The 20,836-nt window shown below is 43.8% G+C and overlaps 1 protein-coding gene and 1 long non-coding RNA gene across 2 annotated transcripts in view; one reads left to right on the top strand and one right to left on the bottom strand.

The window, feature by feature from the left end:
- The window catches only part of LOC308460448 (transmembrane protease serine 11E-like), a 64,108-nt gene that overhangs the window by 10,244 nt on the left and 33,028 nt on the right, over positions 1–20,836 (bottom strand). Inside the window, exons 5-7 of the mRNA XM_080976878.1 lie at positions 15,362–15,522; positions 3,022–3,060; positions 815–992 (exon numbers count right to left, since the gene is read on the bottom strand). Of these exons, the coding sequence (XP_080833004.1) occupies positions 815–992; positions 3,022–3,060; positions 15,362–15,522 (378 nt within the window). The remainder of the gene's footprint in view (positions 1–814; positions 993–3,021; positions 3,061–15,361; positions 15,523–20,836) is intronic.
- Positions 11,974–20,836, top strand: part of LOC308460687 — a 197,869-nt gene continuing 189,006 nt past the window's right edge. The window contains exon 1 of the long non-coding RNA XR_013978723.1: positions 11,974–12,741. This is a non-coding gene — a long non-coding RNA (uncharacterized lncRNA). The remainder of the gene's footprint in view (positions 12,742–20,836) is intronic.

A 20,836-nucleotide genomic window follows, 5' to 3' on the forward strand; every position in this document is an offset into this window, starting at 1 on the left:
TCTCGCTTTCAGGCTGAGGGAGCCGGTGTTTGTCCACAGACAGCTTTCTGGGTCATATGGCCAGCATGACTGAGCCACTTCTGGCGCAACGGAACACCGTGACGGAAACCAGAGCACACAGAAACACTTTTTAACTTCCTACCACAGCGGTAGCTATTTATCTACTTGCACTGGTGTGCTTTCGAACTGCTAGGTTGGCAGAAGCTGGGACAGCAACAGGAGCTCACCCTGTTGCGGGGATTCGAACTGCAAACCTTCTGATTGGCAAGCCCAAGACACTCAGTGGTTTAAACCACAGCGCCACCCGCTTAATTTAACATAATGTCCTGTGCACTGATGACAGATATGTTCCTCAAGTTAAAATATCAATCACAATAAAACACTAAAATGTCACAGTACAGTGGTACCTCGGGTTAAGAACTTAATTCATTCTGGAGGTCCGTTCTTTACCTGAAACTAAAGCACCACTTTAGCTAATGGGGCCTCCCCCTGCCACTGCGCGATTTCTGTTCTCATCCTGAAGCAAAGTTCTTAACCCGAGGTACTATTTGTGGATTAGCAGAGCCTGTAACCTGAAGCATCTGTAACCCGAGGTACCACTGTAATGGGGAACAGCAGCAACTGCTAAAGGACCTGGTAAAGCAACAGCCAGAACCCACCTGTTTTCTCCCCAGGGACATCCTTCTTCAAGGTAAGCTAGATGAGCAGCTTCATATGTTCTCAACAAGTCAGCAAGAGATCTCTCATGTCATCAGAGAGCTTAGCTTTATAATTCAACCAGTACATACATTTTTTATTCCAGTTGAAAACTTACTCTTTGAAGCAATGAGCTGCAGACACAAGCCATGTGTTACTGATCAGCGTTGCACCACAACGATGGATGTTATTCCGCATGAGACTGGCCTGCCATGGCCACTCTCCAGACCCCGAGATTTCAACTCCTCCGGTTACTCTTGGAGAGACTGTTGATCTGTTATATCGAAGCCCACAGACTGTTAATGTCAAGAAAAAGGTAGATGTTGAGGTTTATGAAATACGCCTACCGATCTGTCTAGGTGTATACTGATCATAAAATCATTGGGAGGGAAAGACATCCACCTTCACTGGGGCCTTCTTTCAAAACCTGGGTCAGTTTTGCCACATGCTCCTAATTCAGACTCTGTATGGCACCGTGAGCCCACAAAATTCTATATACTTCAGTACTCTTTCTTGTCAGGCTCTGCAAATTTACCAGAGTCAAAATATGTATTCAGTACCTCATTAAACCAAACACTTGGATCACGGTGCTTATCCCATGCAGAAATGATATGTGCATATGGCAGGTTGGCTCTCATGTAGTAATAAAGATAATTTTCTTTAACAGAAATGCATTTCACTTATTTGAAGTGTTTAGATTCCTCCTCTGAGCCACAGTGCTTGGAGTGGCTTGCAACAACTTTAAAAATGGCTGCAAAAATAAGATAAAATCAGCAGCAGACACCACTTTCTACAGCCCTCCATTTTGAGAACTGTCCATTTGTTACTGCTCCTTGCTTCCTGCTATTTAACCAGTTCCCGATCCAAAAGAGGAACTCTGTTATTCCATAACTGCTAAGCTTACACAGGAATCTTTCGTGTAGTACCTTGCCAGAAGCTTTTTGAAAGTCCAAGCGCACTATTCCATCTGGATCCCTCTTTCTGTATGCTTGTTTACACTCTCAAATAACTCAATAGGTTTATATTATAGAAGTCGTGCAGGTTAATTTTCAGGATGCCCCCTGTATCCCTTTTAAAAAATTGGTGTTACGTTGGCTACTTTCCAGTTCTCAGGCATGGAGGATCAATTTACACTTTTTTTTGTTGTTGTTGTTAGAAGATCAGCAATTTCACATTTGAGTTCTTTGAACCTGGATGGACATCATCCAGAGCCAGCCATTTGTCCATTTTTATTTTGCCTATTTAGCCTAGAATGTCATCACTGATTACTCAAACCATACAACTTCAGTTTGCTATTATGTAGAAAACAGAGGCCGTTTCTGGACATAAATAGATAAACAAGCCATGTCCATTAGGGTTGGTTTCTGGTAGGAATGTGCATCAACCTCAATATTGTGTTCAAACCTCAGTTTGGGACTTTGTAAAATAGCCTGGTTTGGCTCAGACCAATCCAGAGGCCGCTCAACTTGGCTTGGGAGTTTTAGTGCACTTTATTTAACCTCATATTCATTATTGGGGAATCAAAAACTGGTTATAACTTTCCCCCCTTTTGACGTAAGTGTATGAAATTTGCAGGCATGGTAGCCCAACCCCACTGTGAATAAAGCATACCAAATTACAGGCAAATAGAGCCAGAGGCTTTTGTGCAGCACACTTCTAAAATGGGTTTTCACACATAAGAAATTTACAACTTTTTTATTATTTTGGGGCAGAATTGGAAGAAATTTGCAGGCAAGGCTGCCCCTTCCAAAGCCATAAATCCCATCAATTTTCAGAAGGTTAGCTTCAATCGTTTTACTTCAAGAGCAGCCATTACAATTTTGGATGGATAAAAAAAGGAATAGTTTAATATCTTGTAGTGTTTTGTGGGCAATTTGACCATTCCATTGCAGACCTGAGAAAGATGCCTTAATAGCCCTGCCAAACTGTAGACAAATGGTTCAGGGACTTTTGAGCCATGCACCTTTAGCGGGGAAGATGAACTAAGGAAAATTCATTTTCTGAGTAAAATCATTTCAATTACAAGCAGAAGAAGAGGACAAAAGAGAGGGTGGAGCCAATCTTTATGATTCTCATCCACTCACCTTTGATGGAGGAGCCAATCAGCAGCCTGGCCCTGCTTCTTACTGTATGAGAAGGCCAATCCCCAAGGGGGACAGAGAATACTTCTCCACCTCTTTCAGAGAATCAATCTTATGGGCTCCTAATGAGCCCAATTTATACTTTGCTGGATTGGTCAAAGACCTGGTCACCATGGGTAGCTTAGAAATGTCTTCAAAAGAATTACTGCATTTCTTATAACTAATAGGAGGAATTTAAACTTACAGTCACTGAAGAGTTTTTCAGCCATTTCTTTGCTCATATCTGGAAGAAAGACATAATCAGGATTAGATTGCACGGCAGTCATCTGACATCTTACTTCAAGTTAGAATTAATTTTGGAAAGAGCTACTTCAAATTAGATTTAATAGATAGATGATTCATTACAAGAACACCTGTGCTTTTGTTAAGACACAAAAGGGATTGATGGGTTTATTATCGAAGTGTTTACACATAACAGTCAAAATAATATCACTGCAAGTCATAAAACAATTAAAACATTAGCATAACAGAACTGTTACTGTGGCCTAAGGCAGTGGATTAATTCAGATTCATTTATTAGTATCCGTTCTAGTCCTCACTTAACCATGAAGTTCACTGGGTGACCTTGGCCTTGTCACTGTCTCTCAGCCTTTACAACCTCCCGGGGCTGTTGTGGGAATAAAATGAGGCGAGGGAGAACCATGTGTGACACTTTGAGCTCTTTGGAGGAAAGTTGGGATATAAACAATAAATTAATTAATCTACCAAAACCTTGAGGGGATTTACCAGTAAATCCCGATCGACCTGTTGGACATCTCTGCTCTAGAGCAACTGGGAACCGAGTCTTTCCTTATACTGTATTTTTCACTCTATAAGACGCACTCTTCCCCTCCTAAAAAGTAAGGGGAAATGTGTGTGCATCTTATGGAGCAAATGCAGGCGAGAGGCTCTGTGCTCCCTTTAAAGAGCCCCGTGGAGTGTGTGGGAGAAGGGCTGCCCTTCTTCCTCCTCGGGGAAAAGCCCCCAAGAGCCGCACACACACTCTGCGCACTCTTTAAAGGGAGCGCGGCTCTTGGGGGAGCCTTCCTCCCGCTGCCCAGGAGAGGCTGTGAGTGACTATCCCATAAGCCAGGACAGCAAGCGGGATTGCTGCACAGCGATCCCTCTTGCTATCCTGGCTTCTGGCTTAGCCACGGGAAGCCTCTTGAGGGCAGGGGGCGCCTTCATCCCGCTGCCCTGAAGAGGCTCCGTGCGGCTATCCCAGAAGCCAGAACAGCAAGTGTCTATCCCAGAAGTCAGATCCCTCTTGCTGTTCTGGCTTCTGGGATTCAGAATATTTTTTTCCCCCTGTTTTCCTCCTCCAAAAACTAGGTGCGTCTTATGGTCTGGTGCATCTTAAAGAGTGAAAAATACGGTAAATCTTTTACTTGTCCCTGTTGCCCTTTATAAAGTAGGCTGGGGACCAGGATGAGATGAGAGGAGTGTGCAGGAGCCAGAAGAAAGAGACAGCACAGGCTTTATTTGTGCAGGAGATATGTAGGTGCTGAAGATCTGTAAGCTAGGCAGTGTTGCTAAATGTGTGTGAGGCAGGGAGGGGAGAGAGTGTCTAGTAAAGAAGATGGGACTTCCATAAAATTTGACACCAGGCCAACGGTATGAAATTTACGGCATGTAATGCCTTAAGAGAGAATATTATGAAAATGATATACAGGTGGTACATAACCCCGGTCAAGCTTGCAAAAATCTATCATTTGCCCGATAACAAATGTTGGAAATGTAAAGAAACTGAAGGTACATTTTTTCACCTTTGGTGGACGTGCCCAAGGATTAAGGCTTTCTGGGAAATGATATATAATGAATTAAAAAAAGGTATTTAAATATACCTTTCCCAAGAAACCAGAGGCCTTTCTCCTGGGCATGGTCGGCCAAATGGTGATAAAAAAGGATAGAACTTTCTTTATGTACGCAACAACAGCAGCAAGAATACTCATCGCAAAGTATTGGAAGACACAATAACTTCCCACGCTGGAGGAATGGCAGATGAAACTTATGGACTATATGGAATTGGCGGAAATGACTGGCAGAATCCGAGACCAGGGAGAAGAGTCGGTGGAGGAAGATTGGAAGAAATTCAAAGATTATCTACAGAAACACTGCAAAATTAAAGAATGTTAGAATGATGTTGGACTAAAAATAAGTGGTTTCCAGCTGTACAGGATTTAAAGTTATAGACAGACTAATTAAAGATTAGGATTAAAAAAGTTGAAGGAAATGGACATTTGGTATTTAAGAGGTAAAAATTTTAATGATATATTATATTAAGATTAAAGATTGGGATTAAAAAAGTGGAAAAGAAATTGCTGGACAAACAACTTGGACTGGAATACAAAAGAGGGAGGTATGGGGAGGTCCAGAAAATAAGTAAATTCAAAAATGGAAATGGAAAGGTGATATTGTTTTTTAATTGTTCTGTTTCTTTTTTGTTGTTTTTTTTTGTTTTTTCTGTTTTTTATTATGTATTGTGTATTTGTGTATTTTTTTTCTATGTTTTTCTGTTTAATCTTTTATTGAAATCTTAATAAATATTATTTTTAAAAATAAATAAATAAAATTTGACACCAGGAAGATTAGGGTGGAGAGAGAGAAATGAGTGATAGGGCACATGGTTTGACGGCTTGAATGCATAAGGTCTGCAGTTTAATATGGGGTATATGCAAGTAAAAAGATTTCATATACCATATTTTTCAGTGACTCAAGAAAATTCACTATGCACTATCCGTGTATAAGAAGACGCCTTATTTTAAACTTCAAAAAATTAGGAAAAAATATAGTCTTATACATGGAAAAATACGGTAACCGTGCTGGGAAAGATCCTATCCAATATCTCGGTGGAGCCACTTCCAAGCACAGTAATTGGTACTGGGGTAGATAAACCAATTCAGCGCAAGGCAGTTGCTTATATGTACTGGCACCAAATATCCACAAGGTGGAGCTCTGTATCAAAAAAAATTCTACAGTACTTAATTTTTATTTATTTCATAGCATTTATTCCCTGCACCCTTCAGTTTTGCAATATTCAGAGCAGCTTACTATACGATAAGGTTTGAAACAGCAAGGCAAGAAAGACATATCCCACAACAGCTTAAGACGGTTGCCATTAGCAGAAAAATCAGCTTGTTATATGGTCAAAGGCCTGAGCAAAACGTTCAGTTTTGACCTGGTGTCAACAAACGGTTCATTGCCAAAGCAGCCTCTCTGCAGACAACATTCTATAATAGGTTGTCACAACTGAACCACATACACCTTCTGTGGATGCTACCTAACCTCCGAAGGCAGGGAGACCCTCTGAAGACTTGAGTAGTCCCTCTGAAGATAATCTCAGCATTTGAACAAGCTCACTTGGGTGCAGTCAATCCTGAAGAGACTCAGCACACAAAACATATTCTAAGTCTCTTTAAGTTTACTTCCAAAAAAAGTGACCAAGTGTACAATCCATCAATAATATATAATAGAGGGCTTCAAAGGATATGGCCATCACTTTAAATTGTGTGCAGAAATGGACCAGAAGATGCTTAAGAACTGGAAAGATCTGTTCCATCCTGTTAGTCCCAGCCAGCAATCTGGTACCTGTTTTTTTTAACTTACAAAGTTTTGAGAAGCCAGCCCCATGTACAACGGATTGCGGTAATCCAGTTTTAAGTTTACTAGTGGGTGAAGCACAGTGGCCGTGCGCCAGTGTAAGGTGGTCTACTTTAGGTGGTAGCATGTGGGGGTATAGATAAAGGCAAGAATGATGCAGCAAGTCTTTTTTAAGGTGTTGTGGGGGGCATTTGTGAGAAACAGAGTTTGATACTGATATCTCCTCAGATCTTTGTGTGATCTTACTCAGCACCAGCAATTTCATGTAAATGCAATTTGCATAAATTTCAATATCATTTGCTGTAATAATAAGCTCCCTCAACTACCATTCCAGAATGAGGTAGAAGTGGAACCGATGAAATATGTTGCCCCCAATTTTGATCCCAGACAGCTTCACTCAGAGAGGTTTTTTTTTTTTTAAATGATATTTATTGAGAATTTAAAATTACAAAGAAAAAAAAAGAAAAAAACCAGAAAAAAGAAAAAAGGTAGACAAAAATAGAAATTAAACAATACAAGTCAATAAAAACAAAAGTCAAAGAAAAAACAAAACACACAATACATCAAAATCAAGAAACAAAAATAAACAAAAAAATTAAAAACAAATCCAATATTCCCAAATCTTTATCTTTCGTTAACTTGTTTCATCGACCTCCTTACACCTCCCTATTTTGTATTCTAGTTATTAATTATCTCAGCAAATCCTTTCCATCTTTCACAATATTCTGTCGTTAAATTACCTTAATCTATTTTAACCTTATCTTACCATAAAAAAACCTTAAAGCTTAAAACTTAAGTCTTATTTATACCTAATTCTTTTTAGCATAACATATGTATACATAATTCTTTTTAACATTTCTACTAAAGCCAAATAGTTTCATTCCAACATTTTTCTAATACCGCTTCACTCAGAGAGGTTACCCCAGCACTGAAAAACACTTAGAGAGTTCCAGGAGAATTAGAAGAGTCACACTCCCTAGTCCCAAGACAGGTCATCCATCAGACAAACCAAGTTTGTATCCAGGCCAACCCAGAACAGAAACCCAATGGAAATGAAGCCAGATGATCAGTCTCCTACAGGAGCAGGTTATTGACTAGGAGCGGCGAAAGTTGAGCAGCAGTTAATAGGCTGCACGACTCCAAACACCTTGTCCACATCCTCATGCATCAACAAATGACATTAATCCAATAAAACAGGACTAGGTGGTGCTGCGGAACTGCAGGAATAGTGCCACCCAAGTTGTTGCAGATTTAGGTGATTTTTTTATGATTGAACTGATTGCCAGTTTATTCAGGGCAGGCCTCTAAGGATTCCTTTAAAACGTTTTGTTATTGCAATTGCGGAAACAAATGTTCCCATATCAGACATGAATCTCATTTTTAAAAGCACTAATATCATTCCTAGGAACGGTGGGAGCGATCAGAGGAACCACAACTGATTTAATGAGCCATTCGTAGTTTCACTGTAAGGCCCGTGTGTACTTAGACATGCATGGCTTAATCTTTGAGACAAGCATATGATACTGGCAGGATCAACCAGGTAGCTGCCCTTGACAGCTGGGTGACAGGTCGGCGTGGTCAGCGTTGCCGTGCCGCACCCCAGGGCTGGCCCCTCGGCCAGGACCCCTTGGGCGGGCGAGCGGGAGCAGAGGCGTACCAGTTCCCCACACACGGAGTGGCCAAGGGGGCCCACGACATGTTGGATACACAGGAGGAGGCGGCAGCGACCTTCATTCCTGAAAGGATGCGGGTGGCGCTGTGGTCTAAACCACAGAGCCTAGGGCTTGCCAATCAGAAGGTCAGCGGTTCGAATCCCTGCGACTGGGTGAGCTCCCGTTGCTCAGTCCCAGCTCCTGCCAACCTAGTAGTTCAAAAGTACATCAAAGTGAAAGTAGATAAATAGGTACCGCTCAAGCGGGAAGGTAAACGGCATTTCCGTGTGCTGCTCTGGTTCGCCAGAAGCGGCTTAGTCATGACCTGGAAGCTATACACCGGCTCCCTTGGCCAGTAAAGCGAGATGAGTGCCGCAACCCCAGAGTCATTTGCAACTGGACCTAACAGTCAAGGGTCCCTTTACTTTTACCTTTTATATCATTCCTATCCAATTTTTCTTAGGTCAAAGGGGAAACAGGAAAATATTTCCTGTAATGAATCTTTATGGTTAAGAGTGTAGAATTCAGGGCTTATCCACACTTACCTATTCCCTGCTCTTTCCAGGCACATTTCTGTATGTTAAAGTTCCTTGTCCAAACACCCCCTTTTTTTTTTGCCCCAAAGCTTTCCCCACAAAACCCTGCTCTTTAAAGCTAAAGTGCAACAAACAGCAATTCGGGTTTCCCATGGATTGATGTCTGCTCCAATTAAGCTTCAAGAGTGGGTTTTTGCAGGGAAAGCTTGGGGGTGAAAAAATGGGTGCGTGGACACGGACCATACCTGGAAAGCACAGGTAAGTGGATAAGCCCCCAATTTTGGATCACAGCCCAGTTTGACACAGACATTCTGCTGGTCCCTGAGATAATCTAAGACTATGGTAGTACTTGTTCCGCAGATCAGCAGAGGAATAAAGAGGCTCATGACACAAATGGCAAGTAAATTTGCTTCTAGGAATACATGCATGCATTCATACATACATAAGCACTTCATTTATGGGTGTGGCCACCAAGTTGTTGCTTGAAAGTGCATGCAGCAGGAGAAGCAATAGCCACAACCTTTACTTGGGGAATTGATGCATCAGGTACAAACTTGAATAGAACAATGTTCCTTGCAGCAACTGTCCAGGCAAGGCAAGGAATTCCATATTTTATTTCTTAACAAAATGCTAACTTATCCAGATGAAGCACCTGGTCATGAAGTTCTAACCAGAATCTCATGCTCATACAGTTTGAGCTAGTTAGTTTAGTCTCTGGAACATACTCACTTTAAAAAACAACAGCAACCATGACCAGTGTTGAAATTATCACCACCCATTATATGGGTGATGTGTCTGGCTGGGGAATGCTGGAGTCATAACAGACTTTTCACCCACATAATGTGTAGTGATAATTGCGAGCAACAGAAATGCTTAGGAAAAAGAAAGGAAAAACTACACAATCATCCACATGAAGACAATTTCCTCAATAGCACAACCCTCCCGTGTCCACATCTTTGGCAGGACCAAAACAACTCCAGACAAAACCTATGATGCTATGAAAACCTGTCATTTACTTGGATTATTAAAATGTTTAATACTTCTGCCAAAGTTAAAAGAATTTTAAATCACTTAAAAAGCAAAGGTAGCCATGTTGGTTCATAAGGAGGCAGAATCCAGAGTTTGCAAGTGGGTAATACATTCACTAGGATTGACCAAAAAGTCACAATAATGTGACCAACATTTGAGTTCTTCAGAAGTCTTTACCAGGAAAGATGTTACACAAAGCAGGGGGTGGTAAGATACTTCCTGGGGATGGGGGTACCCAGAAAAAAATAGCCTAGATGTTGTAGTCATAAAGTCAGTTTGTAGACTCAGTTCTAAGACAGAGATTGTGGGCTTGTTTATCCACTCATTTTATTATTTATTTATTTATTGGATTTATATACCGCGCTTCAACATAAGATCTCATAAGATTTCAGTTCACAGAATAAGGGTTGTAACCAATATTAGTCATACTCATAGTAGACCCATTTAAGAAAGTGGGCCTCATCAACCTGTTGTTGTTTAGTCGTTTAGTCGTGTCCAACTCTTCGTGACCCCATGGACCAGAGCACGCCAGGCACTCCTGTCTTCCACTGCCTCCCACAGTTTGGTCAGACTCATGTTTGTAGCTTCGAGAACACTGTCCAACCATCTCGTCCTCTGTCGTCCCCTTCTCCTTGTGCCCTCCATCTTTCCCAACATCAGGTCTTTTCCAGAGAGTCTTCTCTTCTCATGAGGTGGCCAAAGTATTGGAGCTTCAGCTTCAGGATCTGTCCTTCCAGTGAGCACTCAGGGCTGATTTCCTTAAGCTCATCAACCTAGGCCCTACTGATTTCGGTGAGTCTACTCTGAGGGGAATTTAGGGCTTACCCACACTTCCTCCTCATTTTCCAGGGATGGTCTGCACTTTAAAGCTCCGTGTCCAAGCACTCGTTTGTGAGCCAGAGCTTTCCCTGCGAAAATGCTCCCTTCACCACTGAATTGGAGCAAGCGACCATCAGTGGAAAACCTGAACTGCCGTTAGTTCACGACAGCTTTAAAGAGCAGGTTTTTGTGAGGAAAGCTGCAGGGCAAAAGAAAGAGTGCTCAGACACTGAACTTTAAAGCACCTGTGCCTGGAAAGGGCAGGCCAAAATCTAAGTGTGGATAAGCCCTTAGTTGGCTATAACCCTGCACTTTAAAGTGTTATTGATTCCAATAGGAGATAAAGGCATGTGTTTATCTCTCCCTGGGATATTTCAGGCTTAAAAAGAGCTTAACTTTTGGCTGGGCTGAATCACACCTTATATTGTTGCTGCTACAAACAGGCACATTTATCAGTAACTGGGGATGGGAAAGGCTCCATACACACTATACCTTTAAAGTTCATTCGAAACACATTTTTCTCGCCACAGAATTCTGAGCACTATACAGTGGTACGCCTGGTTACGAACAGGATCTGTTCCGTGCTGCTCTGGTTCGCCAGAAGCAGCTTAGTCATGCTGGCCACATGACCCAGAAGCTGTACACCAGCTCCCTTGGCCAATAAAGCAAGATGACACCGCAACCCCAGAGTCGTTTGCGACTGGACCTAATGGTCAGGGGTCCCTTTACCCTTTACCTTTATGATTCAGCTAAAAGAGCGGGTTTTCGTGGTGAAGGCTCCAGAGCAAAGGAAAGGGCGTTCGGACATGCAGCTTTGAAGCATAGACCTGTGCCTGGAAAGAGCAGGTCTAAAGGTAAGTGAGGATAAGCCCTGGCAGAGGAAGTTGGTATCATTCAGAGCTATGGATTAATATTACTCAGGCTCCACCTTCACAGTGGTGCCATGTTTGCACAACAGCAGTCTAAGGGCCTTGCTAGCCATCCTGTCTCCTGATTTCCCCAACCTTCATCAGCTGTGGAATGCCATGGGATCGGTGCACACCAGCAATCCCAGATTAACAGCTTCCACTGTGCCTGGCAAAGCAGTAGTCATAAGAGTTATGAGACTGGTTGTCCGCATTCCAATGCGAATTTCACTATCCCCCTCCAGGTTGCTCCCACTTCTGTGCCAGCAGAGATGTGTGAGATAACAAGCACATGCCTTGAGAGAAAAATGCGATGACACAGTTGGTAGCAATTCAGGTCAGATAGCGATCAGCATGGCAACCAAGGAGGATCTTATAAAGGGGGCGGGGGAGAAAAGAAACTCTTTCCCTTGTTTGTTATTTAAGAGCTTTTGTTTCTTTTCTTCTTTTTTAAAAAAAGCCAGCAATATTTTGAGCTGTTCAGAAGTTGGCTGGGGTCTTATTTTCTCTTCCTTCATTATGAGAAGAGAGAGCTCTGCAAGGCACTGAAACTATCACTAAACCCCAAAACCAATTTACAGCTAGTCTACTGGGAAAGGCAGGATGTTTTGAAACACTGTCAGACAGGAAGGCTACAGCAGCCCAATCTCATTCTGATTAATTTGGAGTGTATGCCACATTTTTGAACACGTGCATTCGTTCGAAATATTATTCCATAGCTTTCATCAAAGAAGGAACTTATTTCTTGATTCGGTTTTGTTGATTTATGCTTTGCCTGAAAGAGTGTTTTGTTAATGCACTATGTATCGTCGGCAGTAGCTTCAGGATTTGAGAAGAGGGCTAGCAGGAAGAGTCAATGGATAGACCATAGCTGTCAACCTTCCCTTTTTTTGTGGGAAATTCCCTTATCAAGCGCTGTTTCCCGCTGCTTCCTGCTGCTATCCCGGATTGTTAGATATCCCGTAGACTGTCCCTGGGACAGGTGAGGCTGCTGATCCCTTATTTTCGAGGCGGCTGATCCCTTATTTTCAAATCTGAAAGTTGACAGCTATGGGATAGACAAGCAATATGATTCAGGCCCCACCTTCCCCTTGGTTTTGTTACGTGAAATTGTGGAGATCTTGGCCAAGAGGATCCTTTACAGATCACCTGGCCTTAGCAAGTACAGTGGTACCTCTGGTTACATACTTAATTCGTTCTGGAGGACCGTTCTTAACCTGAAACTGTTCTTAACCTGAAGCACCACTTTAGCTAATGAGGCCTCCTGCTGCTGCCGCACCACTGGAGCACGATTTCTGTTCTCATCCTGAAGCAAAGTTCTTAACCCGAGGTACTATTTCTGGGTTAGTGGAGTCTGTAACCTGAAGCGTATGTAACCTGAAGCGTATGTAACCCGAGGTACCACTGTATCCAGCTTTGGAAAATGCCAGCACTGGCCATGCTTAACTTCAGCTTCTTTCACCCATTTAGAAAGTAAACACAAAGACTTAAGACCATCCTTCGTTGCTTGTTTATTAAGTGCTTAGAGCAATTAAGTCCATTATTGGTTAGCATCAAAGTAGGCTGATGTGAAATGCTTTAATGCATTTAAGTCAGGGCCGGCCCGAGACATTTTGGCACCAGAGGCGAACCACAAAATGGTGCTTCCCTCCCCGCCAGGGGAGAAGGGGTGAGCAAAGCTCTACAGCAGAAATGAGGGGGGGGGGAGAGAAAAATCGACACCCGGATCTGCTGCCCCTATGGATATTGCCACCTGAGGTGGTTGCCTCACCTTGTCTCATGGGTGAGCTGGCCCTATTTAATGTGCATGGGGTTTTAGTGCAACTAAATGGCATAAGGTATCCCAGAACAAGAGCAAGACCTGGGATGTGGCAAACAGGAAGGGAGACTTTAAACCAGGGGTCAGCAAGGTTTACCTTACCTAGGCCAGTTCACTCCATTGGAGATCCCTCCATGGGCCGGATCCCGCGCCTGCGATTTCTGGCGTCTGAGTAGGTGTGATTTCCGGCACTGTGAAAGCAAGTCCCCGCACTGTGCTGGTTTAGCGCAGTGCGTGGGGACTCGCCAAATGGGCGGCTCGTTTCGTGGGTGGCTCGTGGGCCGGTTAAATGACCCCCATGGGCCACTTGTAGCCCATGGGCCTTAGGTTGCCTACCCCTGCTTTAAACCACCCCCTCCTGCTGGAATCCTGACAAAAATTGCCCGTCACTGCTATTTACATTGAGAGGAAAACTCCTATTAGCACCATTTGCTCCCATTGCAAAAAATACGGGAGGGGGGATTAGTCTCCCCCTTGCAGCCCACCATGGTGTGGTTTTTTAAAAAAAAAAAATATGTGCAGGAGGGCCTGCAGCAACTATTTATACATTTAATAGTTCCACATTAAATCACATATTGCATTTACTGTTACATGAGACCCCAAAGGGCAGCCCCTGCCACTTCCTCCCTAGGGATGGGGGGAGATGACCTATTTGCCAAGAGGCTGCTGTAGAGGCAGCAAGGGGGCAGCTGCCAAGGACACAGCAGGGGGTGATGCATTCCTTGGAAGCTGGATTTGATGCTCCTGTGGATCCCAAGGTGCTCCGGATGGGATCAGATACCTCTCTGAATACTGCAGCACAGATTTCATGCAGAAAACATGCACACATGCATATGTTTTTTACATAAAATATGTGTACAAAACAGGTATTCCCTGGATGAACGCATGGAAAACACTAAGAAGTGCATATTTTATATTTTTTTAAAATGTGTATTTTATGTAAAAGTGCATACAATTTAACTATGGATTTTTCATGCATCCTTTTAAAAATATATATATGCAAAAACATAGGGCAGATCAGACCTATGACTGGGCACCGGTGAGACTGAAGCAGGCTGAAATTAGCTGCTCACTCCATTCCTATAGGGATGGGAACCATATGTACCCTGCCTTGGGTTCCATGATGGAGGAAAAATAGAAGAAATGTAATTTATTTTTAAAATTTATGGGGCAGTAGCAAGGTTCAGCAGGTGCCCTCGGTGAACTATGCACTAGAACTCTCATGAGCCCCATGGAGGTGTCATGAAGGGGGTGGTTAGATCTGGGGGGAGAGTGGGAGGAGCTCAGAGAGTTAGCACTGGAAGACCAAGGGGAAGGTCTCAGTGGGTTGCAGACCATTGAGTCAGATCCACAAGAGGCGTCCGATTCCAGAGAGTGACCCATCAGCTTAAGGGGCGAAGAATCAGATCCTGGGGAACGCCTGAGTAGAGTATTAGGGGTATGTTCTTAACTATGCAAAATCACTTTCACAAAGTTTGAGAAACAATCCAGAATCTACTAGGTAAAGGTAAAGGGACCCCTGACCTTTAGGTCCAGTCAAGGCCGACTCTGGGGTTACAGTGCTCATCTTACTTTATTGGCCGAGGGAGCCAGTGTACAGCTTCTGGGTCATGTGGCCAGCATGACTAAGCCACTTCTGGCGAACCAGAGCAGCACACGGAAACGCCGTTTACCTTCCCGCTGGAGCGGTACCTATTTATCTACTTGCACTTCGTGCTTTCGAACTGCTAGGTTGGCAGGAGCAGGGACTGGACAATGGGAGCTCACCCTGTCACGGGGATTCAAACCGCCAACCTTCTGATCAGCAAGCCCTAAGCTCTGTGGTTTAACCCCCAGCGCCACCCACGTCCCTCCAGAATCTATTAGGACCAACCAAAATATCGAAGGTGAGTGAGAGAAAACAGGTATTTTAAGTGACAATCTACCATCAGATATATCAGCACTGTAGCATAACTTATTTAAAAATCAATCAGAACTATGATTCACAATATGATATGCCTAAAATAGAAAATATGTTGCTTGGTTGATATTAAGACCTACAGTTCCCAGTACATTTAGCTTACAAAACTTGCTCTTAAAAACAAAAACGAAGCTGGCAAGGTTGAGTAGGAGTACAACATGATAAATATAACAAGCCCTGGGAGAGAAAGCTCGATCAATGGTAAAAAAAACTCAAGGCACTTGCCTGTGAGGGTGGAAGAGGGGAGGTTGATGCGAGCAGACCCGGGATACATCTTCAACCTCTCCTGCAAAATCTTGTCGACTGCCATCCGTAGTGCCGTGTTATCAGTAGAAGAGAAGAGAAACATCAGCACAACTTGTGCAATCACTCCACCTGTGTCTGGGCTGAAAGAGAACCAAAGCACACACAAAAACTAACCGACTGGTTTATGGGCTGTGTCCACACTACACCTCTAAAGCACATTCAAAGCATTTCTCTCTCTTTCAAAAGAGTCTGGGCACTGTAATTTACCCCTCAGGCCTCACCCACACCTCCATTTGCCCTGCCACTGCCCCCCAGAAAAACCCACTCTTTAGCGCTGAATCGGAACAAACGGCAATCACGGACTGCTGTTTGTTCTGATTTAGCACTAAAGAGTGGGCTTTCCATGAGAAAGTGGCAGGGCAAAGGCAAAACCACTCAGACCAGCGCATGGACAATCCCTAGACATCTCACTGCATCTTGTGGGAGAGAACACCATAGTTTAATATACTCTGTGAAGAAGTGCTTTCTTTTGTCTGTCCTGAGCGTTCAGCATCATTAGATGGCACCTGGTTCTTGTATTATGGGAGAGACAGAAAAACTTCTCCCTGACCCCTTTCCCCCAATGGATGGATGTACTTGCTTCTGAATCCAATGCTTATTTCCTCTTAGTTCAATCTAACCCTTTCCCCAAGCTGTTCACCTTTTTGCTATGCACACACACACACCAAGCACCTTGTAAGTTGACCTTAGTAATCATTTGTTTTTAAATTAAAACATCCCAGTAAGTTCCTTTAAACTGATAACAAACAGCTCAAGGGAGGTGTGAGGTGCCTTCATGACTGTCACATGAACTCATTGCTGTGTACATCTTCACATTTGGCCAAGAGGAATGGGTTTTCCCTGATTAGTAAAGGTAAAGGGACCCCTGACCATTAGGTCCAGTTGTGACCGACTCTGGGGTTGCGCGCTCATCTCGTTCTATAGGCCGAGGGAGCTGGCGTTTGTCCGCAGACAGCTTCTGGGTCATGTGGCCAGCATGACTAAGCCGCTTCTGGCGAACCAGAGCAGCGCACGGAAACACCGTTTACCTTCCCGCCGGAGCGGTACCTATTTATCTACTTGCACTTTGACGTGCTTTCGAACTGCTAGGTTGGCAGGAGCAGGGACCGAACAACGGGAGCTCACCCCATTGCGGGGATTTGAACCGCCGACCTTCTGATCGGCAAGCCCTAGGCTCTGTGGTTTAACTCACAGCGCCACCCGCATCCCTTTCCCTGATTAAGAGAGGGTTATATATCTGACTAAAACAGTGTAATTCCACAGCACGCTCACTGCTTAAATTATGTATATTTCGATGCATTCTACAGCATGTAACAATATTTCAGAGAACATACGGATTGCACACAAGGCAATACACCTATTGATGTACAGTAAATTCCAGCCATAAATCATTTGCTTCAAGTCTTGAGACTGGAATGCTTTCTGAGGGGACGGCAACAATTTCTATAAAACAGTGGACAGTTATTTGCTATATTCATTTGACAGATGGAGAGCTAAACCATATGAAATTATTTCCTAAAGCAAATGTAAGAGTAAGGACTTATATTCCCTGAGAGATCATCTTACACTTAAGCCACCAAGCAATTTCTCCTTCCCATATATAAGCACATTGGGGCAGCATTTATGTATCACCATTAGAGCACTGAACTTTCTCAAATATGTATCAGCAAGTTGCCAGGGGAGGCAGTAGCTATCTCTGCATATCACTATCAGATTTGGTATAGCAGCCTTTTCAATGACTTTTATTTCTGTTCATGCCCATCATGGTTAAATGTTATAGAAAAGAATAGCTGAACCCACTAATTGCTGCTGGACAGTATCAATACACTTGTGAGGACGATGAGTAATCCCCAATGAAATTAATGAAGCTTGCATAGTACTCCGCTTAAAGACTGTCTCCTTGCGTCTCCTCCTCTGTTTTGGCTTATTCACCCCACCCAAAGGTGGTTGCAGCATGCAAATTTGTGAAACCACAAACTGTATTTGTGCCAGCACTGGATGATTCAGGTAGGAGGAGGAGAAAAGCAACTGCTTCTGTTTACTCACCCTCACCAAGGCAATTTTCAATGAAGCAAAATGGAAAGAGAAAAACACACAGGAAACAACAAGCTTTTATTGGACCAAGGCAACCCTTCCCATCAAGAATACTGAGTGAGTATAACCTCAGAACGGGGGTGTTCAGAAACAAATCATTGAGCCATTACGAATTGAGCCCAGCCCACCTTCCAAATTCCAGGTGAGCCTGTCATGGCACAGTATTGGCCTTCTCACGTAATTTTTTCTTCTTCGCCATTCCCACACATCTCCAAAATTATCAAGGGTAAGAAGGCAAACTAGCAGTTGAGAGAGCTTGCAAAAGTTTCAGAGCTCAGACACTCTCCCACAACTCATCACAAGTTTTTAAGTACAGTCATACCTCGGGTTACAGATGCTTCAGGTTGTGTGTTTTCGGCTTGCACACCGCGCCGAACCCGGAAGTACCAGAATGGGTTACTTCTGGGTTTTGGCGCTCGCACATGCACAGAACCACCAAATCGCGCTTTGTGAATGCACAGAAGCGTCAAATCGTGACCCGCGAGTGCACAGATGCAGTGCTGCAGGTTGCGAATGCTGTGGGTTGTGAATGTGCCTCCCGCATGGATCACGTTCGCGACCCCACTGTACAGGAAAATGAAGCAGGACATAACTGGTAGACGAGAGGTCTAGCTCCCCAGCTTGAATCTTCTTGAGCTTTGTAGAAGTGGCAGAAAAAGCCTGACCTCTCCCCAAAGAAATGACCAGAAAGCCTCAGAAAGACCCACTCCATTCTGAATCCGAATGGGCAAGTTTCGTTCATCAATAACCATGAACACGGCTTCCCCCCTTATAGAATAAATATGTTTCTTATGAGAGCAAAGTTTGTGCTTGGGAATCAGCTTTAGCATCTTAGCATTAAAAATGAGCTATCAGCAGGAGACCTGTTGACAGTTCCCCGCACATTGGCTGGATACCAAATAATGAATTGCATGTGCGCATTGTTGGCATCCATCTGTCTCAAGAGACAATTGAGTGTGCCTCCAGGGGAGAAGTCAAACCGCTGCATTAGCAGCACCAAAGTGACCTCCCCAGAGCACAGGCCTGGGCAGTGTGTATGATGGTCCTGGGCTGCCCAGTTGACAACCTTTCTGGTGTAGTCCAAAGGAAAGCAGAGCAAGATGTTTGGCACCAGCTTGGCTGCAGGAGTTGCCTGAAGGAGACATACAAGGTGCCCAACCGTCTTATGGACTCCACTCAAGATGTGTGTAGGGTTTACTCCTTAGCCTTTTCTTCTCCTGAAGTTTTCCCGCAAGGCAGCGGAGTTTTAGGATCAGTTTTCCTTCTCCTGGATGAGCTGCCTTCCTGGGTTGACAAGCCCCACCTCTCAAAATCATCTCAGAAAGAACTTCTCTGGCATTTAAGCTTGAGACTCCTTAGGGTAGTGATAAAGAAGGGTATCAAATCCAAACTCTTCTTCTATTTAGGGATGCGGGTGGTACTGTGGGTTAAACCACAGAGCCTAGGGCTTGCCAATCAGAAGGTCGGCGGTTCGAATCCCTGCGACGGGGTGAGCTCCCGTTGCTCGGCCCCTGCTCCTGCCAACCTAGCAGTTCGAAAGCACGAAGTGCAAGTAGATAAATAGGTATCACTCCAGCGGGAAGGTAAATGGCATTTCCATGCACTGCTCTGGTTCGTAGTCATGCTGGCCACATGACCTGGAAGCAGTATGCCGGCTCCCTTGGCCAATAAAGCGAGATGAGCGCCGCAACCCCAGAGTCATCCGAGACTGGACCTAACGGTCAGGGGTCCCTTTACCTTTACCTTTTAGCAGCAGAATGCATCCCCATGGAGACAGTTCACATGTTCTGCTGGAAGTCATGGGAACCAACCCGTTGTAAAGCACAGTTCTGATTTTATGGAGTGTAAAATATGGCTACAAATATGTACTCCCAAAGGCCGATTTCTGTACCATTGGCCATCCTACTATTATATTAAATATTATGACTAAATCTACACACGAGTCATTATCTTATTGGCTGTTTAATGGGTATCATGCTGCACGTTCCCTCTCCTCACCCCAAACCCGCCCTTTCTTCCTGTGCTGCACCAAACATACAAATTAAATTAGTCTGAAGACACACCTCTTCATACACTGCAATACGCTGTCTCACCCTTTAATAACTCACTCTAAATAAAGATAAATATCGTAAAGATAAATATCGTGAAGATATATGCAATCACCCTTTCTTGGCAATATAATATTACCAACCGTTTACTCACATGATACAGTTAATCACCGAACTCACATTCCATTTCTGCTCTATATGCCACTACAGAAAAGTGACTTGTATTGGGTAAAAACAATTCAAGAGAGAAGGGGAGAGGAAATATCAGCTGTGCGGAAAGAAGGCTGTATTTTTTCTTCCTGTAATGTTTCGAGTCTAGCTCCTTCTCAGGGATAAGATTCAGCTTGAGGAAAATGGCCTCATGGGTCAGTTTGGACCCCCTGGCAGGCAAAGATTGGGTGGAAACTGGAAATTGCCCATCCCTGGTTTAAGTCAAGGCCAGTGCTGTTAGAATGGTACTGTCATCAAGTGAAAGAGAAAGCTAAAATAATCCCCACTATTCATTTGTCAGTCTACAGATGACCTCACATAGCTGCACGCTGCAGACTCGAGCAACAGCTGGTAAATCTAGGCTTGTACAATTAAAGTGGATTAAAGTGCTCTGTCGCCCTAAGGTGTTGCAATGACACCTTTTAAAAACATCCTTTAAAAAAAGACTTTTGGCTGTTATGGAAGTAGCAGGGAAATTCACCCGAGAGTGCTGAATGATTAGCAGGAAATTTATAAACACCCCACAAGCAAATCAACAGGGTGAACGTTCATTGCTGCAGAGTCACAGAAGGTGAAATTGATTTTGAAGGCAAGCCCTATTTCCCAAAAATACTAATTGAGGAACAGTACCATAAACTCACAGGAAGACAAATAAATGGGGGGGGGGGGGACCAGGCACAGCCTGCTGAAGAAGTACAGCCAGACACCCTCCCCTTCTCAAAGCTGGCAACCATAGTTAAGTTGATCCTGTGCAGTCCATGGGGAGGGAGCGTTCAGCCATTGCTTTCTTCACCTGCCACAGTCAAAGCCCTCAATGGCCACGGCTGACTGTGTTAATGCAAATGAAATCTATGCATTTCCATCCAGGACTGTGTCACCTGCGGGTGACACAGAAATGACCTGTCAAATATAGCTATTAAGGGCTTATGGAAAGTGCTCTGCCAATGCCCGCTAGGCTGCTGCTTTGAAAAGAAGGAACGAGGAAAGCTACACAGCCGTGCCTTCCTGGTATATGTTCAGTGGATTGGAGGTGCGGGGAGGG

Source organism: Podarcis pityusensis (genome assembly GCF_964106645.2).
Source record: "Podarcis pityusensis genome assembly, chromosome: 13".
Classification (NCBI taxonomy): Eukaryota; Metazoa; Chordata; class Lepidosauria; order Squamata; family Lacertidae; genus Podarcis; species Podarcis pityusensis.